The sequence below is a fragment of the Neltuma alba genome, unplaced genomic scaffold (assembly GCF_004799145.2).
Source record: "Neltuma alba isolate B1F8T4 unplaced genomic scaffold, ASM479914v2 tig00011304_pilon, whole genome shotgun sequence".
Classification (NCBI taxonomy): domain Eukaryota; kingdom Viridiplantae; phylum Streptophyta; class Magnoliopsida; order Fabales; family Fabaceae; genus Neltuma; species Neltuma alba.
The window spans coordinates 430,207-456,623 of NW_021636013.1; the positions used below are offsets into that span (position 1 = coordinate 430,207).

Consider the following 26,417-nt stretch of genomic DNA (forward strand, 5'->3'; position numbering starts at 1 on the left):
ATATTATATTTTTTATAATTAACTGATTTTTCTAACTTTTTTAATATAATCAAATTAGTTAAATAAGTCTTATATTAAGAACAGAAAGAATAGTATAAAACACAACCATCTAGAAGGCCGAATTTAGCTAAGCACTATCGCGTGGCTGAATATATATTTTTTTTAAGCAAAACGTGGCTGAATATTAATGCATAGTCTCTTTACATCTGGCAAATAGCCCTTTACAATGGTACCATGTAAGAAAAATAAAAAGTTGAATTAGAGGGACTCTTTAACTTGTAGTTATGGTAAAGATGACTTCCTCATTTTCTTTCCCTTCCTCAATCCTTCTTCAACGTCGTCGTCTTTTTCTTCATTGGACGATTTCAGATTTAGGTAAAGAAGAAGGAAGCCGATCATGGTGAAGAAATAGGAAGTTCGTTTAGGAGAGTATTTTTGTTTTTTATACTTTTTGTTATTTTAATAGTGTGTACGTATATATGTATAATAAATTAGATTGTTGTACTCTTAATTCTCATGTCAAACAAATTCATATAATCTCAATTACATTACATTCTCAGCCATTCCATTCCATTACCTTTTTAATGATTCCATGAACTAATTAAATGTATTCTTTCATGGTAATTTTTTAATAATTAATACTGACACAATGTAATTTTTAATTACGCATTTTGCTATTACTATGAATAAAATTATCTCATGGATACAAAGAAGATCGAGGGGTTACGAAAACTTGAAATGGATGAGAAGCTTAGTGATATTTATTCAAAAAATAATAATTCATATATGTAAAGCATTTATATATTTTTTGTGATATTTTTTTCTATGTTTTTCTTAAACTTGAAAGTGTGGCATATAAATTAATTCTAAATTTATGCACCAAGTCTAACTTGTCAATCAAACGGTGAGTCCCGGAGTCATTTCCCACACAATTTTCCTGACTCCAAGTGCTCGAAAATAAAGAAAATGAAAGCAAATAAAGATGAGAAGAAATTGAAGATCCATCCAACATTGGGATATAACTAATATTATAAGAGAATTGCCCAAAAAAAAAAACTAACACAAAAAATGAAGAAAAAATAATAGGGCAAACTTACTGCGAATCTGCTGGTTGCTAGAAATAAACATGTTACTAATTTATGTCAAGTACTACAAATCGACTAGGTATTGGAGACTGCAAAGCCATGTTTGGACCAAAATAAAATTAGAATAGGGACCACACACACACACACACATGTATATGTATAAAAGATTTTGTAAGACATTTGGTGCAATATTCAGTAATTAATTATGGATAGTGTTATCTGATACCTCGGTTTTTTTTATAATGCATAATGCCCTGATCTTTTTTTTTTTTTGGTGCATCTAGCACCATAAAGATTAGGGTGTTGATGTAACCTAAAAAATAAGAAAGAAAAAGAATGCTGAATACACTATAAAAAGATCAGGGTGCTGGATGCGGTTTTTAACCCGTTAATTATTTTCTTGCACCAAAGCGCCTATGTCTTTGCTGAAATGAAGCCAAGGCTTGCACAAACTGCTCCTTACCAAAATCAGGCCAGAGTTGAGGATCAAAAACAAGTTCTGTGTAAGCTAATTGCCACAATAAGAAATTGCTCACTCTGAGTTCGCCACTGGTTCGGATCATCAGGTCTGGATTTGGGAACTGTGTGCAGTTTGTTTCCAGTTCTTGTTCGATCAAGCTTTCATTAATGTCTTCTACTTTCACAACGCCATCTTTCATCTTCCCAGCTATAGCCTTGCAGGCTTGCACGACGTCGTATTTGCCACTGTAGTTAATTGCTATGATTAGTTGTAGTCTTGAGTTTTGCTTCGTCCTCTCCTCTGCGTTACTTATTATTCTTTGTAGAGAAGTTGGGAGCTTTGATTGGTCTCCTATCACTGATATTTTAATGCCTTCCCTATAAAATACCAAAAGGATTTGCTCATTTATTATTAGGAAAATGGCAGGGAGGTACAAAACTAGCGTTCAAATATGTAATGTAAATCCCAGGTAAATATATATATAAAATGTAAATCACAATTCAGAATTTTTAAAATGGTCTAATCACAATAAAGTCTCTTCAAGACTAGTTTGTGATTAAATTTTGTAGCAAACTTATCTAAATACTCCTAATTGAGGATTTGAAAAACCACAGTTTAATGAGTAATAACCTTGTGCTCCCCATACTTAATGCAAAACTTAATTAACTATTTTAAATAGATTAATAATGTTAATTAAATTAATTAGTATGATATGTTTTTTTAAAGCACCCTATGTATCTTCCTTAACTATCTTCATCTCCTATTTTATTATTGTTAAGAAAACATGTGAAATAGGCCTTACATATAAGACCAACATTAACTCCTCAATTAGATTTTATATCAAGGGCCGAAGAAGTAGTTTAGTAGCATATAAAGGCTCTTTTGAAACTGAAGTCGTGAGTTTGATTAAATTTATAATCTCAATTTGTTAATGTCAACCCCTTTAATTAAAAAATTTGTTAATGGGTCTTATATTTAGAATCGGAGAAGTAAGTAATAACTTATTAAATAATAACAACTCAGGCAGTTAGGTTATTTCGCCAAAAAAAAATAATTTTAAAATAAACCCTAAATTTTTTTATAGAAATAAGGGAGAAATCACTAGATAAGCCTTCATACATCTTTCTCCCAAAAAAAAATAATCAAAAGTTGTCATCAAGTTGGATATTTGCAGGACATAAATATGATTTTTCAAAATTAAATACTGAAATGAAGTACTTAAGGGGTGTTTAGATGGAATCAAAATCATAATTTTAAAAATATTTTCACATTATACAAAATAAATATGTAAATTAATTTGTCTCATTTTACAGAAAAATATTTTTAAATGTTTCGAAACACCTTCTTAGTAGGACATTTTAAACCGAGGAGTCAGCTCAGGCACCTTGCGAAAGTCTCAATTTCGGTGTTTACGGTTCTTTCGAGGAGCCTCAACAAAAAATCAACCTCCACCTGCCAATTAGAAAAAAAAAATGCCGTTCAATATATTTATAAATTTTATTTGAACTTATGGCTTCTATATTTATATAATTATATTTTGAGATGCTTTTATGACTTCAACAAATACCATTAGACGATGGTAAAATGGGTAAAATTATATGTTATACTTTTCAAAATTATAAGTAGTGGAAAATTTTACATTCTTGTTCATTCTTAAATGTCCTAGTCTGCCAAAAAAAAAAAGAGAAAAGGAATAGATCTTCAATTATTTCTTTAAAAAATAAATCAATATTAAATCCAGATTAAATAATAAACAATAAATCTGCACTTATGAAATTACTTGCTTATAATAATTCATGACATAAAATTTTATTACAAAAGATCAATATCTGTAATGTGAATATTAAGAATGAGTGTCTGTAACAAAACAAAAAAATATTAAGAATGAGTCTCTTTTCATCAATAAAAAAATTTAATGATAAACATAATTTAAAAATTAATAAATTATATTTTATTTGTTAAATATAATACAGCCAAAAGAGAACAAACATATGACATTTATTATATTTCTATTCTATTATTATTACTCAGCAATAATTATATATCCCTATCATATTTTAGTTTTTTTTTTACTAGCATCCCTATCATCTTTTAGTGCAGGATACAAATAATACTCCTCCGATCCTTAATATAGGACCCAATTCTTGAGTTGATTTTGGTCTTAAATATAAGACCCATTTTTCATATTTATCAATTTTCTCTAAATTACCCCTATAAATACTTTCTCAACCATAATCAAGTAGAAGAGGGAAATTAGGTGTTAAGAAAGATGATTATGGTGTTTTAGGAAAAATGTGTCACTTTTCTTATAATTAACTAACTTACCTAACTTCCTTAATCTAATCAAATTAGTTAAATGAGTCTTATATTAAGGAACGGAGGAGTAACTTTTATATGAAAAGTCACTTCCTTTTGGTTTTCTATCCGTAGACACGAGAGACCTGCAATGGTGTGTGAAAATTGATGGTCTACCTCGGTATGGTATGCCCGGGAATGTGGATCCACCACCCGCCTGCTGGAGTCCATTCAATGCAATAGTGTGTAATTATCTTATTTATAAATTATTTCTAATACATTGGATACAGATTAAGAAAAAGTTTAAATTTTATTAATTCTCATTTAAAATTCAACAACTTTCTAATTTTATCATTATTTAAAATTTTTTTTTATATATATGTCTCATATAAATAAAGTCAGTAACTATAAATAGAACAAAAAATATCTTTTCTCATGAAAAAATAATTAATAATATTTTTCCCATCCTATACCTAATAAGTACAATGAGAAAAATAAGTAAAAAAATGTATAGGATGGCTTATTGTTGTATAATAATATGATCAATTCAGAGTAATGCCACAACATTACAGCATAAAAGGAAAAAAACATATAATATTTATTATATTTTTATCATTATTACTCAGCAATAATAAAATAATTTTTCATATTTTTATTTCCAAGATACATATACTAATTTTAACATGAAAACTGAAAAGTCACTTTTTTTTTTTTACATTTATATCTTTTTTGGCCTTTTCATTTCATTTTCATTTAATTTAATGTACTCCTAGACATAATTTTTATAAATTGCGTAAATCCTAAAAGAAAATAATTATAGTGTGATTTTAATCTTAATTCATTTTATTTCTTGTATTTATTTAATAAAATGATATATAATGTAATGTCACATATATAATAATATTTTTTAAAAATCACGTCTGTGTAATTTCTTTAGTTTACCTACGGTTTGGGGTGTGACCCAAACGGTGACTTCTTTAGTTTACCAATGGACGCTTACCTTGGGGCGTTTCCAATTATCAGCAGAAAATGCGAAAACGGTCAGAACCTCAATCCCCCAACTGCCACACAGATCGATAATCCTCTTCAGCGACTCTACGCCGGCCTCGTGACCAGCCGACGGTGGCAAACCCCGCATCTTGGCCCACCTCCCGTTTCCGTCCATTATGACCGCCACGTGCTTCGGCATCAGATCCTGCCGCAGCTCCGGCGGCAACGGCTCCGGCTGCAGCGAAGATCCCGACACGACAGCCACATTCGGCGAAGGAAGTGCCATCCTGCAACTCCTGGAATCGGGAAAGAGCGAACGACGGACGAATCGGTGTGTTTGGGGACGGGCATAGGTGGGAGCACGAGGCTTATTAGGAAGCGAGGTTACAGTATTCTCCACCGGAATCGGAAGGCTGTGCAGGAACATGGCATTCATGTCTGGAATATGACAGTGTTTGGCGCAGCGGGGGACACAGAGACTTGGGGGACTTCGATTTATATAAAGAAAATTAGAGGTGCAACAAATTACTCCTCCTAGAAATCACTCCTAACATGTTTTACACATACCAAATAAAACCTTAAATTTCATTAATTTTTATTTAAAATTTAATTTTTTAATTTTAACTTTATTTAATGTATATTAATTTCAAGTAAACAAAGTCAACATAATAATAAATGGAGGGTAAAATTATACATCCATATAAAAAATTTCTCTAAATATCTTGTAAATAAGAAAAATATCTTTTCTTTCTATCCTATAAATAAGACATGAGCAATAGGTACAAGTCACAAACTATCATCAGAAGGGCAGAATTTTTGAGGTAGGAGAGCACGTGGCGGTAAGAGGGGAGGCCATGCATAATCTTTAACCTGCGTTAAAAATTCAATTCAAGTTGTTAAGCAGTAAATCGGTAAATCAGTTTGCTTCAGTCAAACATTTTGGAAAAATCAGCATAATTGAATTATATATAAATCGGCAGTATATATTTTTTTCCCTTGACTATGTATGAAATGAGATTGTTTTGTGTGAAAACAGTAAGTTAGATTTGTGGTTTAGTTATAGTATGTGATTTTCCATTTAGTATGGATTAATGTCTTTTTTATTTAACTAATTACTTTTTTCAAAATTATATATATGGGTATTTTTATGTATCTTAATTACATTACACTATTTCCAGTCCTTAATATATAAAAGTGATAGTTGTGCAGTTAGATTTGATTTTAAATATAAGATTTCAATTCAATTTATTTCTCTTTTTTTTTCAAAAATATTCTTATTAATTATAAAATGCTGCCACAATAGTTTGAGGAATTTAACGCACATTATGACAAATATGCAACTTAATTAATTTTTTTAATCTCTTCAAATTAATTATTTAGTTCTTATATTAAAGATAAAAAATAATATCATATTAATTATGAAGATTGAGAGCACAAAGTTTTAGAGCAGCGGGAGGGAAGTACAGAAGAAGCTAGGGTGCGGATTGAGTTGGGACAATTTTTTTTTTTTAAATATCAGAGGATCCTTCTCGTCTATTTTACTAAAAACAAAACAGACGAGAATATTAGCCCATTCTCATTTGTTTTCTTAAACAGTCATTAATGTGCGAAGTAAATGGCCTACTTTGTTGTAGTGTTAATACATAATTAAAAATACATTGCACATGGTTAAAAATGAGTTGCACATGTTTAAATTCATATCTTTTAGCTGATAAAATTTATAGGTACTTTTAATGAATCTAGATTCTAGGGGACCAAATTCTCATATTATACATGGGGACTGACTAGGGGTGGGGATCATGGATCACCTCAGCCGCGTTCGAACCCCTTTGCCTAAAAGGAACGTCACTGTATGGGTAACTAATTTGAAGAGGAGACTGATTATATTATAGGTTAATTAAAGAAATTATCGCTGAAAATTAAAACTAATTAAACCAAATCAAGAATGTTATATCTGAGGCTAATTTAGGAGATAAACTATGAGTTAGGAAGTACCCATTTAAAATGGCTTATAGAAAGCTTTTTAATTGTAATTTAAAGAATACAATATAAGTATGTGAGAAAAGCTTTATTTTAGAACGTGTTTGAGTAACTAAAAAAATGTTTTAAAAAGCACTTTTTTAACAAATCCAGGTAAACTTCTCTATATATTTACTTAATATATTATAAAATTATTTTTAAAATTATGGTTTGGTATTCATCCAAACACCTCTTAATTTACTTATAAGACGTGTTTATTAGTGTTTATTTAAGTGATTCCAAACAGCACTAACTAACCATTCATTTATTTTTGAAAAGAATTAATCTTTTAATCCTTTAAAGTTTGATTCGGTTATGACTCAGCCACAAATTAGTTAAAACTCAATTCTCACTCTTTTCTCAACTTTTAATAAATTAACCCTTTTTTATATATAAAACTTAGCTTAGTCAGCACCAAGGAACAAAAAACCGGACCGGTCAGTAAACCGGTTGAGACACTGGGTCAAGGGTTAATGGGTTAGATCGGGATCAGACCGGTAATAATTAAAATAATTTAATTTAATTTAAATGTGTAAAAATATTCCTATTTTAAAAAAAGAAGCAATATTTAATTAATTAATTAATTTTTTCCTTTTAATTCTCTCTCCTCTTCGTACATTAAAATTTTTTCTGTTTTATTTTTTTACTTTTATTTCACATCTTCCCTCCTCATTCACATGATTTGGTTTGCTTTTTCAAGTTTTCAGCTTTTTGTTGTCTTTCCCACTCCTTCCCTTCTGCCACACGGATCTATCAAATCACACACCACATCCCTTTTGTTTTATGCTCTACACTTGCGTGCCGATCTCATCTCCTCTCTCACCAAGCCTCCCCTCTCTTCTCTCTTCGTTCTTACCTTTAATCACAGTCTCTCTCCCCCCCTCTTTCTCCTTATCTTCCATCACAACATGAGTTGAGTCGTGAGTCGAATGCTGAGATGAAGATATAGATAGCACCGACAACCATGGAGTGCGAATGACGATGATGAAGCAAGAAGTGAAGAGTGAGATGTCACAACCACGGCTTAGCAGCGACGAACACAGATGATGAGTCCTAGCATTCTAGACAGACTAACGGAGAGATTTAGAGTTTCTCTTCTTTCTTTCAATTTTTTCTCCAAATATTCACTGTGTTTAAAATTTTTTTAAACATAAAATGATGTCGATTCTTGAGAGTGGAAGATTGAAATCATTAAACTGGACAACCCATTTTAACCGATGGGTTACTCGGTTTTTACCGGTTCTTATTGGTTGAACCGGTTTTTCCCCAGTTTGAACAGTGTCCGGTTTTTTCTTTGAACCAGACCGGATCAAAGACCAGTAAAACCAGTGAATTGGCCGGTCTGGTCCAGTTTTTTTTTCATTGGTCAGCACATAATCATCCTACATGCCTTCCAAGTAAGCTCCCATTTAATAATTGTATTTGAATTTTTTTTTATGTCATGTCTTGCAAACTTTCTTATATATATGTAAGTGTCAGGTGCGTGTTGTTACATGTGCTTCTCTTTTTTTCACTTGTAATTTTGCTACTTTATAAAAGAAAAAAGCTAGTTTATATTAAAGGTGTTAGGTTTTAAAATATGAAAATTTATTAGAAAAAAAGAAAAAGTATATTTGATTTTAAACCATACGTTTTCCAGAATACACTATTAATACCACCATAAATACATATATGTGACAAAGAATAAAGATACAAACTCCTCTGATACTATTTACAAGATAGAGAGAAGTTTTTTATCCTATTTATAAGTCATTTTATTAAATTTTTAACGTGAATATACTATTTTATCCTTTATTTATTATAGTATAGATAACTATCTTTTTTGGAAGAGATATATATATATATTAAATAAGAGTAAAGTTAAAAAGTTATTATAGTTTAATAGAAAACTAATGCATTTTTAGATTTTTTTTAGTCAGTATGAAATATATTGAAATTGCCTTATAAACTAGAGATGAGTAATTATTAGTGTTTGGTATAGGATGGCTGCCGAAGTAATGAAAGGTATGTAAATCACTGCTCCACTCTCAGGCATAAAGTCAATCGTCTAAATTGTTGAGCATAATATATTGCATTCATGATATGTGGAATTCAAATTCTCTCCTTTGCTTGTAAATTTAGGACTCAATGTCTTACTATTAGAAGAGATTTTTAAAGGAAGTTTAATACTTCCTTGAGTCTTTAATGTGTGTGTATATACGTATATATAAAAGCTAGCTGTGATCAAATTTAGTTCTAAATATAAAACATTAATATATTTTATCCATATATATAAAAGAGCTAGTTGTGATCAAATTTAGTTCTAAATATAAAATATTAATCTACTTTGTCTATATATATAAGAGCTAGTTGTGATCAAATTTGATTATAACCATAAAACCTTAATCTATTTTGTCTTTTAAATATATAATTTTTCCCCAAAACATTTCTATTTATTGCAAGGGGTTATATTAAAGTATAATTCCAATGCACATGATTAAAAAGAGTAATTTAAAAAAGTCAGTACACATTTGTGACAAATAATTAACTTAATTAATTTTCTTAATTTTCAAAATTAATTATTACCTCTATTTTTAATTATAAGATTTCATTTATAAACTATAAACAAAATCTTATAATTATGACCGGATATAGTCTTTAAGTCTGGGTTTGGAAACTTGCTGCAGCTTGTCTCCAGTTCTTGCTCTATCAGCCCTTCATTAATGTCTTCTACCTCCATGATGCCGTCTTTGACCTTTCCTGCTATGGCTTTGCAGGCTTGCACGACGTCGTATTTGCCGCTGTAGCTAATCGCTGCCATTAGTTGCATTCCACAGTTTTGCTTTGTCTTCTCCTCCGCGCTGCTTATCATTCTTTGCAGAGAGGTTGGGAGTTTTGATGTATCCCCTATTACTGATATTTTAATGCCTTTACTGTCAAACATATATAAAATAAGTTTTACATGTAAAACTAATATCAATTCTTAAATTAAGTACTACCTCCAGTTTTAAATATAAAATCTAGTTGATTAATTTGATGAGATTACGGAAAATTAAGTTAGTTATTTGTAATAAATAGGTGTTGTTTTTTTTAAATATCATTGCTAATAAAATTATTGGCTAGAACTATCATTATTAGAAGAATTATCTTGAAAAAAATATACTGAAATTTTATATTTAGAACCAAAATAAAAGTCAAACGAGATTTTATATTAAAAACCTGAGATAGTACTATATATTAAGGACTGAAAGTGTAGTAATTTATAAAATGGCAACACGTGATTTCTAAAGTAAGTTGTAGGAGTTTACAAGTTTTTTTGCCTTGCTATTATTGTTAAAAAAAGAGTAATGGATACCATCACCGTCAAAAAATTAATGTTTATGATTATTTTTTTTAATGGTAAGGCAATAATACTCTTTTCTTAATATTTTTGGAATGATATTGAGCTAATAAAATTTTCGAATATTGCAGTTTTTCACGACAAAAAGTAACTCTTAACTGTTAATTAAAAGTAATTGATAATTAAAATGAAGTTATAATTAAAAGCCAGATCACTCAGGGTTTAGGACAGCGGAGGCAACTACCTGTTGCAAGTTTCAACTAAGGTGTTTATGGTACTTTCAAAGAGCCGCATCAAAAAATTAACCTCCACCTGCATCACAATACCAACTTTCAACATAAAAAACCCAATCATTTTTTTGGGGAAACAAATCTATAGTGCAACCAAAAAAATATTAAGTGCATTAAAATTATGTATTCATGATATATACATCAATTAAGTAATTTTATTTATCAATTATATGTGGCCAGTTGGTTTTTTCATGAGTTAGGTAGAATAAACCGTATCAGTCCATACTAAAATAAGTTCAAAAATTCATTTAATGTGGATATTCATTGTTTTTTTCCTCCCCTTTCAAGCAAGTGAAAAACAAGTTTATCATTTATTTGGAAAAATTAATCTTTTAGTCCCTATAATTTTCACTCATTTGTAACTCAGTCCCTATACTTTGACTCGGTACAACTCAGTCCCTCTAGTTTTGACTCGGTGGTAACTCAGTTCTTGAAGTTTGACTCCCTACAACTCGGTTTTTATAATTTTAATCATTTTATAATTTAGTCCCTCCTTTTGTTAGATATATAATTTTATTTTTAAAAAACACAAGGACTAAATTATAAAACAGACAAAACTATGAGGACCAAGTTGCACGGAGTTAAACTTCAAGGACTGAGTTACAACCGAGTCAAAATTAGAAGGACTGAGTTGTACCGAGTCAAAATATAGGGACTGAGTTATAAATGAGTGAAAATTATAGGGACCAAAAGATTAATTTTCTCTTTATATTTTATAAAATTAATATATATATATATACACGCACAAAACAAGTAGAAAAACTGGACTCTCATTTTATAGATAGGAGAATTCATCATATTGATCTTTGAAAAAGTTTAAAGCCCTATTCAATAGTTCTTCACTTGAGAAGAAACGTTATCGCCTTGCCAGAAAAGAACCCAGAAAACAGTTACAACTCACAGATCAAAATGCTACATATGACAAGCTAGCTAACCTTTGGGCGATTCCAATTATCAGAAGAAAACCAGAAAGCGTCAGGACCTTAATCCCCCAACTGCAACATAGATCGATAATCCTTCTCATCGACTGTATGCCGGCCTCATGACCCGCCACGCCGGCAACCCCCGCATCTCGGCCCACCTCCTGTTTCCATCCATGATCACCGCCACGTGTTTCGGCATCAGATCCGGTCGCAGATCCGGTGGCAACGGCTCCGGTTCCAGCGATGATCCCGAAACAACAGCCGCATCTCGCGAAGGAAGTACGGTCGTGCGACTCTGAAGATTTGGAAAGAATGAGGGAGGGAAGAATCGGTGTGTTTGGGAACGGGCACAGGCAAGGGTATGAGGCTTAGGGAACAGAGTTAGCATATTCTCCACGAGAATAGGAAGGCTGCGGCGGAACATGGTATTCCGATTTCGGAAGGCGACTGTGCGTGTTTGCTTGCCGCCGTCAACCGCCGCGCAACTTGAGCTATGCGAGCTCGGCTATAACCCACAAGTATGCAGACAAGGCTTTACATTTATTATTAGTATATTGTGGTCCATCTCACCTCTTGTGAAATGAGATTGTTGATGAGTTCTTTAATCTTTTTGAATTGGGGCGTTGAGATTTTGCATTCACATGAAAAGAGTTTTTTAATCTTTTTGGAGGATTTACATGTGCTATTGTCAGATTGATTGTGGTTCTGTCTCACTCATCACTCATGTCCTCTCGACTCTCTAGATTTCCGAAAGCCCCCAGCTTTTTCGTTGGATCAATTTCTTAGTTCCAAACTCCCACCTCTGATCCTAACAGTAGATTGACTAATTTAAATAAATTAAAAAATTTAGTTAAGTTAGTTATTTGTAATAAATATGTGTTGTTTTTACTAAAATATCTTTGTTGATTAAGTATATTAGTTAGAACTACCATTATTATAAAAATTATCTTGAAAAAAATAAATAAATATGAGAGAAAAAAAGATTATAGTCTTATATTTAGGATCAAAATAAAAGTTAAACAAACTCTTATATCAATTACGGAACTAATAATTTGTTTTGGCTTTTGCTCTTGATTGGTAGTCTGCTCACTTTTAATTTATATACTACCTTGAGCTAGCATTGGCTTTCAAGTTTTTTATATGACAATCTAATCAGGTCAAATTCAAGTATCTTCAGTCTAATTGATTTTCTTAAAAATGTTCTGCGTAGACACTCGAATTTGAATGAGACCTCATTTTTAAGCCGCTAAAAACACCTTCGACTAGGTCCAACATATGTTTTGTTCTTAGTTTTTTTATTAAAAAAAATTCTTAATAGTTTGATTTGATTATTTTGACAATTTATTGATGTGTCGTCATTTAATGAAACCTGGTTAGTTAAATATTTCCGAGGTTTAATCAACTTAAATTGTCTAATTAATATGATATATAGCTATCATCAATCATGCAAAACTTCCTTAATTTTTTTAAAAATATTTGTTATTCTTCTCACTTTCAAACAATATATTTAAATAATTCAGTGATATTTACCTTGCAAACTCATACTTTCATATTTTATAATATTTCATAAATTATAATTCATTTTGATATTAAACCTTTTCGTTTAAAAATATTCTCAAATTACTTTTTAGAGATATTTTATTAGCTCAAAATGGAGTTAAGATGAAAAAAGTTATGATTATATGAAGTTGGGTAATGAGATATGAATTTTTAAGTAAGATTTTTTTAATTGGAAACTAGATATTTAGAGGTTTTTAATGCCAGATCATTTGTAAAATATAGAGTTAAATTGAAAGAGTGATGACATTCAGAAGTTATCTATATATGATGATGCTAGTAAGTCATTGCATTGAGTATTTGCTTCTATAAAAATTCTAACTGATTAATATTGAAACAATCAATAAATACCATGACTTTTCAAAGAGACATTTTAAATGGAGTAGTCTTGAGCTTACTTTTCAATGTTATTCTTGTGGGTGACACCAAATCAACTTACTGCCTCTGGTTTTAAGTAAACGATCTAAATAATAAGTTTGTATTGATTCTTAATATGAGATATTAATCCAATTTGTCTTTTAAATTTATAATTTACATATGATAAGAGGTTTTTATTAACGGGTTGTAACAATAACACATTTAGAAAAATTATTCTAAGAAAACCAACATCTAATTATTACATATAACTAATTTAACTATTTTTCTGAATATCTGCAAACTAGGTGTCCAACTTCTATATTAAGGAGCCAAGAGAGTAATTACTTTATGAGTGTTGCCTGCAAAAGCGTCTTTGTCTTTACTGAAACGCAGCCAAGGCTTCAACAAATTGCTTCTTGCCAAAATCAGGCCAGAGATGAGGATCAAACACAAGTTCTGTGAAGGCAAGTTGCCGCAATAAGAAGTTACTCAATCTGAGTTCTCCACTGGTTTGAACCATTAGGTCTGGATTTGGAAACTCGCAACACTTGGTTTCCAATTCCTGCTCGATCAAGCTTTCATTAATGTCTTCTACTTCCACAACGCCATCTTTAATCTTCCCAGCTATGACCTTGCAGGCCTGCACGACGTCGCATTTGCCGCTGTAGCTAATCGCTATGATTAGTTGCAGTCCACAGTTTTGCTTCGTCCTCTCCTCTGCGTTGCTCATCATTCTTTGCAAAGACATTGGGAGCTTTGATATGTCTCCAATCACCGATATTTTTATGCCTTCCCTGTAATGTACATGCACCAAAAAAGATCCAAGAGTTTTGTACTGTTAGGCTATAAAGCAATTGCCATATTATGAAACATGTTGAAAGTTTTTATGACAAGGATAGGAGGCGAGCGTTTTAAGGAAATCTGATTGATTGATATTGAGATGAAGTTATAATTTAAAAGCTTATTGGCTAGTAGATGTTTAACACATGCAGTGGAGTGCGTTGATCACCTGTTGCCAGTTTCAATTAAGGTGTTTATGGTACTCTCAAAAAGCTGCATCAAAAAGTCAACATCCACCTATGTCACAATCCAATTTCAATATAAAAGGAAAGAAAGGATTAGGAGATGATCAAATCCGAGAAGAATACACAATTATAAGACTTCGTTGGTAGATTGTAAACGGGATCTTATAGGACCGGAGGTAGTATTGATGCTATGAAAAGCTAACCTTCGTGCGTTTCCAATTATCGCGAGAAAACCAGAAAAGCGTCAGAACCTTAATCCCCCAACTGCAACACAGATCGATCACCGTCATCATCGATTTTACGCCGGCCTCGTGACCCGCCGAGGTCGGCAACCCCCGCATCTTAGCCCATCTCCTATTTCCGTCCATACTCACCGCCACATGCTTCGGCATCAGATCCCAAAGCAGCTTCGGCGGCAACAGCTCCGGCTCCCCCACTGACCCCGAAACAACAGCCGCATCTCGAGAACGAAGTCCGGTCCTGCGACTCTGAAAACTGGGAAAGAGTGAAGGAGGGGAGAAACGGCGGTGTGTTTGGTAACGGGGACAAGTAAGACTATGAGGCTGAGGAAATAGAGTTACAGTATTCTCCATGAGAATAGGAAGCCTGTGCAGGAACATGCTACTCCGGTTACGGAATGCGAGTGAATGTGTGTTTGGCGCCACCGTGGACGGCTGGGATTTGAATTCGTTTAAGAAGCGACCTTTATATATTTATTTACAGAAATTTTATTTATTTAATTATGAAATTGTTGGTGCAATAGGTTGACTGTAGGAGTGGAAACAGGCCAGGCGGCCCGTCAGGGGCCTATGGCCTGGCCTGCATTTGGCCTAGCCTGGTCTGGCCTGTTTTCCAAAAAAGACAGGTTCAGGCCTGTTTGAAAGCCTGTTTAGTTAAACAGGCCAGGCTTAAGCTTTTTGAAAAGCCTGTTAAGTCTGTTAGGCCGGCCTGAACCTGTTAGGAATTTATAATCATAATATATGAAAAAATTAATTAATGTTATTATTGTTAATGTGCTCTTTTAATTTATTTTTTAATTTTAATATATAGTTAATAACTTAATCTTTTCTTAGATCTTGAAGTTTAGATGACAAGTGATGATAAAAATATAATTTAAAATAATAATATTAATAAATAATGTGATTTTTAAATCTTAAAAATATAAAGAAAATAGGAAAGAAAAATTTTGTTCCAGGAATGATAAATTAACTAACTTACGTATTATGTTAATTTAAGTATGATACCCTCTTTATTCATTATAAAATTAGTATTTTTTTTCCTCTTTATTTATTTGTCTTAATTTTAATTTTTTGTGTGTACTTAAACGTAGTCTTATTCCAAATTTTAACATATAATTACAATTAGTTTTCAATAATATTCTTATAAATTATAATTAAGATTTTAAATAGTACTTATGATACTAAAATTTAAATAAAAGACAAGACTAAAAATTTAATTATTATGTACGTTTTTTTAAATCTTAGCTTTTTTTTAAAAAAATAATTATTATAATTTGAATTTTTTAAAAATACAGTTCTTTTAACAGGCTTCAAGCCAGGCCAGGCCTTTATACAGGCTAGGCTTAGGCTAAAAAATAAGCCTGTAACAGGCCACAGGCCAGGCTCAGGCCAATAGGCTCTAAAACAGGCCTGGCCTGGCCTGTTTCCACCCTTAGTTGACTGTGAACACAACGGCCGCAAGGGCCGAATTTTCTTTTAGATTCAAAATTTCTATTTCTATGTGACGTAACTTCTTAATAGTTTAATTTGATTATTTTGACGGTTTATTAATTTGTTGTTATTTATTTATTGAAACGTTGCTATTAGTTAAATAATTTAGAAGTTCCATAATCAACTTAAATTGATTTCATCAATGATGCAAAATCTTGCTTAATGTTTTTCTTAAAAGATTGTTTATTCCGATCCTTGTTTTCAAACATTATATATATTTAATTAATACAGTTATATTGGACTTTATAAACTGGTACTTTCATATTTTCTAATAGTCTTAAAAATTATAAACTGTTTTTGATATAAAACTTGTCTTGTTGGAATTGAAGTCAACTTAATTTTAAAGATATTTTATTAATTGTGTCAGAATGGAGTTAAATGAAGAAAGTTATGATTATATGAAGTCAACTACTATACTGAAATTGTTAATATCGTTACAAAAATTATTAACTGTTATACTGAAGTTGTAAAAAAATTTCAAAAAATTGTTTCTAGCCATCAGTGCTCCAACAACCAATTATTAAATTTTTCAGAAAATCTGTTGTTGACTGCTATACTAAAATTGTTAATAGCGTTACACAGAAGTTGTAAAAATTTTTTAAAAAATTATTTCCAGTTGCCGGATCAACCAATCGCCAGAGCTCCGGTGACTGGCTGGCTAGTGGGGGCTTTGAATTTTTAAAAACAATAAATAAAATAAAGAGCAATATGATCATTTCAGTAAATTTATAAATGTCAAATTAGTCATTTGTGACTAAATTGGGATTTTGCAAATTCAGGTGACTATTTTGGTATTTTCAAGTTCAAGTATAATTTTTGTGTCATTTTTTGTGATAACATGGGGCTACAAAAATTGGATAGTTACATGTAGTTTTTTTCGCCCCCATTTTTTTTGTTTAGTTTTCCCTTTTTTGGTACGAATTTTTTTGTTTCGTTTTTCAAGTCCTAAAGTTTTCTGAGTATTGCAAATGTTGGCACTATCATTATGAGACATTCAACCTAAACATAAACCTGTGTCCATTTTATTCAAACGCAATCTGAACAGATGCCTTGTGAGTTGGTCTTAATATATTTACAAAGCATGATTTATCTTTGATGCAATTGAATTTATTTAATATTAAAAGGACTGTATAAAAGTCTTATATTTAGGAGAGTATAAGAGTTTTATATTTAGAACCGGAGGAATAATAAACTTCATTATCATGTGATTAAATCTAATGGTTTATACTGTTTTATGAGTATTATATTTTCACATGGTCAATTTAAGTTTACTACATACCAAGGTTCAATATCATCCCCTTATATTGTGTGTATGAGGGTCTTATATTTAGGACCAGAGGAGTATAATCTTAACTAAACGTATTTGAAAATTTGGAATTATTTAATCAGTAATGTTTTATCCAAGTGACTTTATCAGGTTATTCTCCACGGACATATATATATATAATGGGAATATCCTGTGCAGGAACATGGCGTGTGTTTGTTTATGCAGAAGAGCAACATATCAGTAGGTGTTCTCTTTCAACTTCTTGGAGCAATAATGCTTTCTGAACTCTTCATCACCAAATGGACCATTTACACCAACAAAGTAGAAGAATTAATCGTTCTAATATCGGCAGGTCTAGTTAATGCCTTCCTGAGATTTGAATCTTCGTCAAAAGAGGTGGTCATATTTAGTATCCCGTGGCATCTTAAAGTGAGATCGCTTCCAATGAAAAAATAACCATATGCCAGGCAAAAACAAACACAGATACCTGAATTCGCAGCTTCAGTGGTAAATATCTGAACCTCGTAGCATTTTTTGTTTGTAGACAGAGCATTATATTGTTGACACTAATGGTGATAGACGCATGTGGATAATTTTACACACGTAGGGGTATTCAGTATTCATGACAGGTTTCTTTCTGGGCTTCATCTTGCAGCTGCGTGGAACGTCCACGCACAGTTCGGTGGCTAGAACCTTACCCACATATCTTCTTTGGATTCTGGATTCTCTCTGTTGATCATATTAATCGATCGATATTCCTTGCAATGAAAAGCTTCCGCTTGATACAAGATCACAGGCATCTGTATGTTTGGACTCACAGGTTCGCTAACAAGATCATCATTGATATGTTTGAGGATAAGCACGTGTCAATAGAAGTCCCACATCGACTAGAATGAGAAAGAAAATACACTATATAAAAGCCTGACACAGGCTACTAATCGCCGAGCTGGGTAGCGTCAGCTTGTAACCCAAGTGGGGGCATCAAGGTGATGGAACACGGTTCTGACATCGCCTGGTTGGGTAGGAGGAGGCAATTTGCTGGCCTGCCCGTTCCAAGTGAAGAGCTGAGCCATGGATCCTGAGCGAAGGCTCGAGATTCATGGTTCCTAGACGAGAGGGCACTGCGTGAGGCTGGTTTCACAGAGCAGCGACAACCTCTGGCTCCTTACAGTGGAAGGATCACAGGCTGCTGCTCCTTCGGCCCACTACGCCCGGTGAGCCTAGCCGCTTGAACCATCACCTTTTCATTTTTGCAGAATTTAAAACTGAACCCTGATAACCAACGCTCACGTTGTTCTTATTCCACGCCAATATCCTTGCTTTTTAGTGTGTTTATTGAATTAAATTTTTCCAATAAGAATTTTATATATACATACTACCTCTAGTCTATAATATAAGAGTTGACTGACTAATGTAAAGATATTAAAAAATTTGTTAAGTTAATTATTTCTAATAAATATGTGTTATCTTTCCTAAAATACCTTTACTGATTATGTATATTAACTAGAATTATCATTCATCCATCCGGCACATGTTGAGAATGGCCAATCCTGGCCCCAAAAAAAAACAAGAAAAAGAAAGAGTCTGTTTGGTTTTATGTTTTTAAACCCATATTTATTTTGAAAAAAAAATTAAAAATATGGTTCAAAATCTGTTTTTGGTTATGTGCTTTGAAAACTAAAAAAAGTTAAAATTTGCTTTAGAATAAGAAAATTAGTATATCTTTCTAATGTTTTATTACTTTATGTTCTACAAAATTAATTAGAATACAGTAGTAATGACAATCAAACCAATGAAGCATATTATTCTTTCGCCATTTACTAATTAATGCACTAAAAACATACAAATAAAAAAATAAAATCACACAAGACTATTTTTGTTTCACAAAAAAAAGAAAAAAGAATGGCCAACCGTCTTGAATCACCCGGACGCGGCGAATAATATAATATAAACTGATCATTATTTGTGGCGGTGAGTGGCTCCCAAAAAGCAATTTGAATATGGAAATCCATGGCAATCATACCTCCAAACATCACATGAAGCAGAACCCCATGGCCGTCAATCTCAGTTCCACCGCTTCTCTTCACCCAAAACCTTCCTTTCTCCTCAGGAAACACAATTCCGTCCTCAAATTCAACCCTTATTCTTCAACCAGAATTCCTGCTCAGTCACAAGGAACTGAGGCTGGAGTTACAGAGGAAGATCCCCCAGCGGGTATGTTTTTTATTTTTATGCCCTTGGTTTCTCTCCTTTTTGATGTTCTCCTTTCTCTACTCTCCTTTCCCTATTCCTCCTTTAATATTGACACAGTTCGTAGGAAGATGTATTAAAACTTGTAGTTATAGCAAATATGACTTCTTCATTTTCTTTCCCTTCCTCCATCTCTTCAACATCATCGTCCTCTTTTTCTTCGCCAGACGATTTCAGATTTAGGTGAAGAAGAAGGAAGCCGATCATGGTGAAGTAGGAAGTTTGTTTAGGAGAGTGTTTGTGTTTTTTAATACTTCTTGTTATTTTAATATTGTGTGTGTGTGGTGTGTGGGTGTGTGTAATAAATTTGATTATCATTCTCTTAAATCTCATATCAAACAAATTCATGAAATCTCAATTACATTACATTCTCAGCCATTCCATTCCATTACCTTTTTAGTGATTCCATGAACTAATTAAACGTATTCTTTCATGGTAATGTTTTAAAAATTGATCATTAATAATGACACAATGTAATTTTTAATCATGCATTATTATTACTATGAATAAAATTATTTCATAGATAGGAGGAATAGGGGTTACAAAAATTTGAAATGGATGAGAAGGTTAGTGATATTTATTTAAAAAAATAATTCATATATGTAAAGCATTTATATATTTTTTATGATATTTGTTTCTATGTTTTTTTCCCCCTTAAACTTGAAAGTGAAGCATATAAATTAATTCTCAATTTCTGCGCCAAATATAACTTCTCAATCAAACGGTGAGTTCCAGGAGTCATTTACCACGATTTTCCTGACTCCAAGTGCTCGAAAATAAAGAAAATGAAAAAAAATAAAGATGAAAAGAAATTGAAGATCCATCCAACATTGGGATAACCAGTATTATAAGAGAATTGCAAAAAAAAAAAAAAAAAACTAACATAAAAAAATGAAGAAAAAATAATAGTGCAAACTTACTGCGATCTGCTGGTTGCTAGAAATAAAAATGTTACTAATTTATGTTAGGTACTACAAATCGACTAGGCATTGGAGACTGCAAAGCTATGTTTGGACCAAAATAAAATTAGAATATCGACCAAACACACAAAATATATATGTATAAAAGATTTGTAAGACATTTGGTGCAATATTCACTAATTAATTATAGATTATAATATCCAATACCCTGATCTTTTTATAACGCATACAACATCCTGATCTTTTTTTTTTTTTTGTGCATCAAGTACTCTAAAGGTTAGGATCTTGATGTAACTAAAAAATAAGACAGGGATGCTAAATGTACCATAAAAAGATCGGGGTTTTGGCTACTGCTTTTTACTCATTAATTATTTCTTGCACCAAAGCGTCTATGTCTTTGCTGAAATGAAGCCAAGGCTTGCACGAACTGCTCCTTGCCAAAATCAGGCCAGAGTTGAGGATCAAAGACAAGTTCTGTGTAAGCTAATTGCCACAATAAGAAATTGCTCACTCTGAGTTCGCCACTGGTTCGGATCATCAGGTCTGGGTTTGGGAACTGGGTGCAGTTTGTTTCCAGTTCTTGTTCGATCAAGCTTTCATTAATGTCTTCTACTTTCACAACGCCATCTTTCATCTTCCCAGCTATGGCCTTGCAGGCTTGCACGACGTCGTATTTGCCACTGTAGTTAATTGCTATGATTAGTTGCAGTCTTGAGTTTTGCTCCGTCCTCTTCTCTGCGATACTTATTATTCTTTGCAGAGTGGTTGGGAGCTTTGATTGGTCTCCTATTACTGATAATTTAATGCCTTCCCTGTAAAATACCAAAAGGATTTGCCCATTTATTGTGGCAGAGAGGTACAAAACTACCGTTCAAATATGTAATGTAAATCACTATTCATAATTTTTGAAATGGTCTAATCACAATGAAGCCTCCTGAGACTCGTTTGTGAGTAAATTTTGTGGCAAACTTGTCTAAATACTCTCAATTGAAAATTTGAAAAACCACAGTTTAACGAGTAGTGACTTTGCCAATAACATTTTACTCCTCCAGTCATTAATATAAAACCTAATTAACTATGTTAAGTAAATTAATGATGTTAGTTAAATTAGTTAATATAATATGTTTTTTTAAAACATATTAAGTATATATCTTCCTTAATTTTCTCTCTTTCCTATTTGATTATTTTTAAGAGAATATCAATAGGGTTAATTTAAAAAAAATTGATAAACATATGAAATATACTTTGTATATAGGACCAACATCATCAATTCATAAACATATGAAATATACCTTGAAATTGTGAGTTTGATTATATTTGTAGATCCAAATTGTTAATTGTTAATGTCAAACCCTTTAATTGAAAAACAAGTAATAACTTCCACTTATATTAAATAATAAACGCTCAAGCAATGAGGGTAATTAGGTTATTTCGCAAAAAAAAAAAAATATTTTAAAAGAACCCCTAAAAATTAAATAGAAATAAGGGAGAAATCACTAGATAAGCCTTTATACATCTTTCTCCCAACAAAAATCAAAAGTTGTCATCAACTTGGATATTTGTAGGATATAAATGTGATTTTCCAAAATTAATTGATATTGAAATGAAGTACTTAGCACTTAGCAGGGCAATTCAAACCGGGGAGTCAGCTCTTTCAGTCCAAAAAAACGAAGGAAAAAAAACCGGGGAGTCAGCTCAGGAGGTACCTTGCGAAAGCCTCAATTTCGGTGTTTATGATTCTTTCGAAGAGCCTCAACAAAAAATCAACCTCCACCTGCCGATGAAAAAGTAAATACCATTCAATATATATTTATAAATTTTATTTGAATTTATGGCTTCTATATTTATATAATTATATTTCGAGATGCTTTTATGAATTTAAAAAATATCATTAGACAATGGTAAAATGTGTAAAATTATATGTTATATTTTTCAAAATTATAATTAATGGAAAATTTTACGTTCTTGTTCATTCTTAAATGTCATAGTCTGCACCAAAAATAGAATAGATCTTCAATTATTTATTAAAAAAAGCAAATCAATATACATTTAAACTACTTTTAATTAATATTAAATCCAGATTAAATAATAAACAATAAATCTGCACTTATGAAATTACTTGGTCATAATAACTCATGACATAAAATTTTATTAGAAAAGATCAAGATCTGTAATACGAATATTAAGAATGAGCCTCTCTAACCAAAAAAGAATTAAGAATGAGTCTCTTTTCATTAAAAAATAATATTTAATGATAAAATATTTTAAAAATTAATAAATTATATTTTATTTATTAAATATAATACAGCCAAGAGAGAACAGACATATGAGATTTACTATATTTCCATTATTATTACTCAGCAACAATTATATATTTTTATCATATTTTAGCGCAGGACACAAATAATAGGTTTTATATGAAAAGTCGCTTCCTTTTGTCTTTCTATCCATGGGCAATTGGGCATAAGAGTGATGACTATGGTGTGCGAACCTCTAGCTGGAGGACAATCAATGCGATAGCGTACAATCATGCAGTATTATTTTAAAGACTACTTTTTAAATTTTTAATACAAGAACTAGTTTTATTTTTAATTTGATCTTGAATATAAAATTCTAATATATACATTAAATGCTAAACTAATATACTCAATTAGTAATAGTATTTTAAGAAAAACATCATCTATTTATTATAAATAATTAATTTATCAAATTTTTTTAATATACTTAAATTAGTCAATAAGTTTTTATGTTAAGACAGGAGAAGATATAAATTACTTGTAAGGTAATTAATAACGTTCTCAGATTTTATACCTATTGAATACCATAAAGAAAATAGATAAGAGAAAGTGTACATCATATTTTTTTTTCCAATATTCTTTCTGCAATAGAGATAAATGTAAAAAATTTCATTAATTTAATATATTTCTTAATGTATGAGAATGATATACAAGTTACTTATATTATATATAAGAATAGAGTGGTACTATTCAATATTTTTTGTTCTTCAGTACTTTTTGTAAGAGATTTTTTTTCAGAATTTTCCGAATTCTGCTTATATTCTAATTAGAATGAGTACTTATTAATGATGTCAATTATTCAAAACCATTAATCAATATACTCCTCTGGTCCTATTATAAGACAGGAAAAAAATATTTTTTTTTTATTTATAAGGTGTTGAGAGAAATTTTTTGTATATGTGTACAATTTTACCTTTTATTTATTATTGTATTGATTTTATTTACATGAGGTATAATGTATAATAAGGATAAAAATAAAAATTATAGAATTTTAAATGAGAGTTAATAAAGTTTAAGATTTTTCTTCGTTTGTATAAAATATGTTGAAAATAACTTATAAATAGGATTAAAGGAGTAATTATTAATTGCAAGTATTTTTTAAAAATAAATTTAAATTTTTAACATATTTAATAATTCACTTAACTTTAACTACATTTATTATCACTAGTTATTCATCTCTTATAAAAACAACTGAGACCAGTAATCTATAATTATCTCTGAATTGCAATGTAAAATTGATGTATAGGATGGCTTCTTCTCGTATAATAATATTGATCAATTCAGAGTAATACCACAACATTATGGCATGAAAGGAAAAAAATATTATTTATTATATTATTATTATTATTACTCAGCAATAATAAAATAATTTTTATCATATTTTTATTCCAAGATACATATACTAATTTTAACATGAAAACTGAAAAGTCACTTTGTTTTATGTTTATTATCTTTTTTGACCTTTTCATATCATTTTCATTTAATTTCATATACTCCTATATTTATTATTTGATAAATTAATCTATAATTCAATGTCACATACATAATAATATTTCGAAAAAAATATGTCATATGTAATTAAGTAATGTGACATACTATCTCTGGTTTTTAATATAAGACATCTTTTGACTTTTATTTTGATCCTAAATATAATATCCCAATCAACTTTGTCTCTCATTTGTGTAATTTTTTCCAAGATAATCCTTCTAATAATTATAGTTTTAGCCAAAACACACTTGATTAGCAAGAATATTTTAGGAAAGACAACGCCTATTTATTACAAATAACTAACTTAATTTATTTTTTTAATCTCTTTAAATTAGTCAACTAATTTTTATAATTAGGATTGGAGGTAGTATTTAACTTCTTTGGTTTATTAATAGAAACTAACCGCTGGTCAAAAAGAGGTTGGTGGGGGGGGGGGGGCTAATGGAAGCTAACCTTGGGGCGTTTCCAGTTATCAACAGAAAATGCGAAAACGGTCAGAACCTTAATCCCCCAGCGGCCACACAGATCGATAACCCTCTTCAGCGACTCTACGCCGGCCTCGTGACCCGCCGACGGTGGCAACCCCCGCATCTTGGCCCACCTCCCGTTTCCGTCCATAATCACCGCCACGTGCTTCGGCATCAGATCCTGCCGCAGCTCCGGCGGTAGCGGCTCCGGCTGCGGCGAAGATGCCGAAACGATAGCCACATTCGGCGAAGGAAGTGCCGTCCTGCAACTCCGGGAATCGGGAAAGAGCAAACGACGGACGAATCGGTGCGTTTGGGAACGGGCATTAGTGGGAGCGCGAGGCTTATTAGGAAGCGGGGTTAGAGTATTCTTCACCGGAATAGGAAGGCTGTGCAGGAACATAGTGTTCATGTCTGGAATATGACAGTGTTAGGCGCAGCGGGGGACGCTGGGACTTGGGGGACTTTGATTTATATAAAGAAAATTAGAGTAGCAATAAATTATGTTCAAGACACAAACTATCATCAGAAGGGCAGAATTTTTGAGGTAGGAGGGCACGTGGTGGTGAGAGGGGAGGACATGCATAATCTTTAGGGTGTGTTTGGCATGAGGGATTTAGGAGGGAGGGGAGGGAAGGAGAGGGATTTGGGAGGGAGGGGAGGGAAGGGGAGGAATTTTAATCATTTTTCTTTATTTGGCAATACACAAATTTTAGGAGGGGAGGGAAAATTTTTTAAAATTTCCCCTCCCCTCCCCTCCAAAATTGGGAGGATTTGAAGGGAAAGGGCAATATTTTGTCATATTATGACCATTATTCTCATATTTTGTCATGTTGTGACCATTATGTCTATATTTTGTCATGTTGTGACCATTATGCCCACAGCTTAAATAAAATAAGAGCAAAATTATCCATATTAAAATATTTTTCCCTCCCCTCCCCTCTTTTTTTTAAATCCAAACAAGATAATATTAAAATCCTTCCACTCCCCTCCGTTCCCCTTCCTTCCATTAAAATCCCTCCCTTTCCTTTCCTCTCATTGAGCCAAACATACCTTTAAACTCTGTTAAAAATTTAATTCAAGTTATTAAACAGTAAATCGGTCAACATAATTTAATTATATATATATTTTTTCCTTGACTATGTATGAAATGATATTGTTTTGTGTGAAAAAAATAGCAGTAAGCTGGATTTGTGATTTAGTTATAGCATGTGATTTTCCATTTACTATGGATTAATATAATGTATTTTTTATTTAAATAATTATATGTTATGATTATTTTTATATATCTTAATTACGTTACTCTACCTCCTGTATTTAATATATAAAAGAGCTAGTTGTAGAGTTAGATTTGGTTCTAAATATATTATTTATTTCTTTTTTTTTCTCAAAATATTTTTATTGATTATAAGATGTTACCACGATAATTTGGGGAGTTCAACACACATTATGACAAATAATCAGATTAACTAATTTTTTAATCTCTTCAAATTAGTTGTTTAGCTTTTATATTAAGAACCAGAGACAGTATTATTTTAATTATGATTGACCTGACCTTGATTTAATAATGATTAGACGAATTACTCTTGAATAATTACTTCAACCTATTTAATAACCGGTTCAACTTTTAGTACCCTAATTTAACAACGTCTCCATAAGTTTTATAGTTTACACACAA

The 26,417-nt window shown here is 31.5% G+C and overlaps 1 protein-coding gene across 1 annotated transcript; it reads right to left on the reverse strand.

Moving 5' to 3' along the window:
- Window positions 1-1,424: 1,424 nt before the first annotated feature.
- LOC114711702 (dehydrodolichyl diphosphate synthase 2-like) lies at window positions 1,425-25,144 on the reverse strand. The gene is made up of 3 exons (XM_028896123.1): window positions 24,726-25,144; window positions 22,194-22,261; window positions 1,425-1,922 (listed from the first exon to the last, which is right to left on the reverse strand). The coding sequence occupies exons 1-3, from the start codon at window positions 25,140-25,142 to the stop codon at window positions 1,478-1,480; spliced, it is 930 nt and encodes a 309-aa protein (XP_028751956.1). The 5' UTR covers window positions 25,143-25,144; the 3' UTR covers window positions 1,425-1,477.
- Window positions 25,145-26,417: the final 1,273 nt, after the last annotated feature.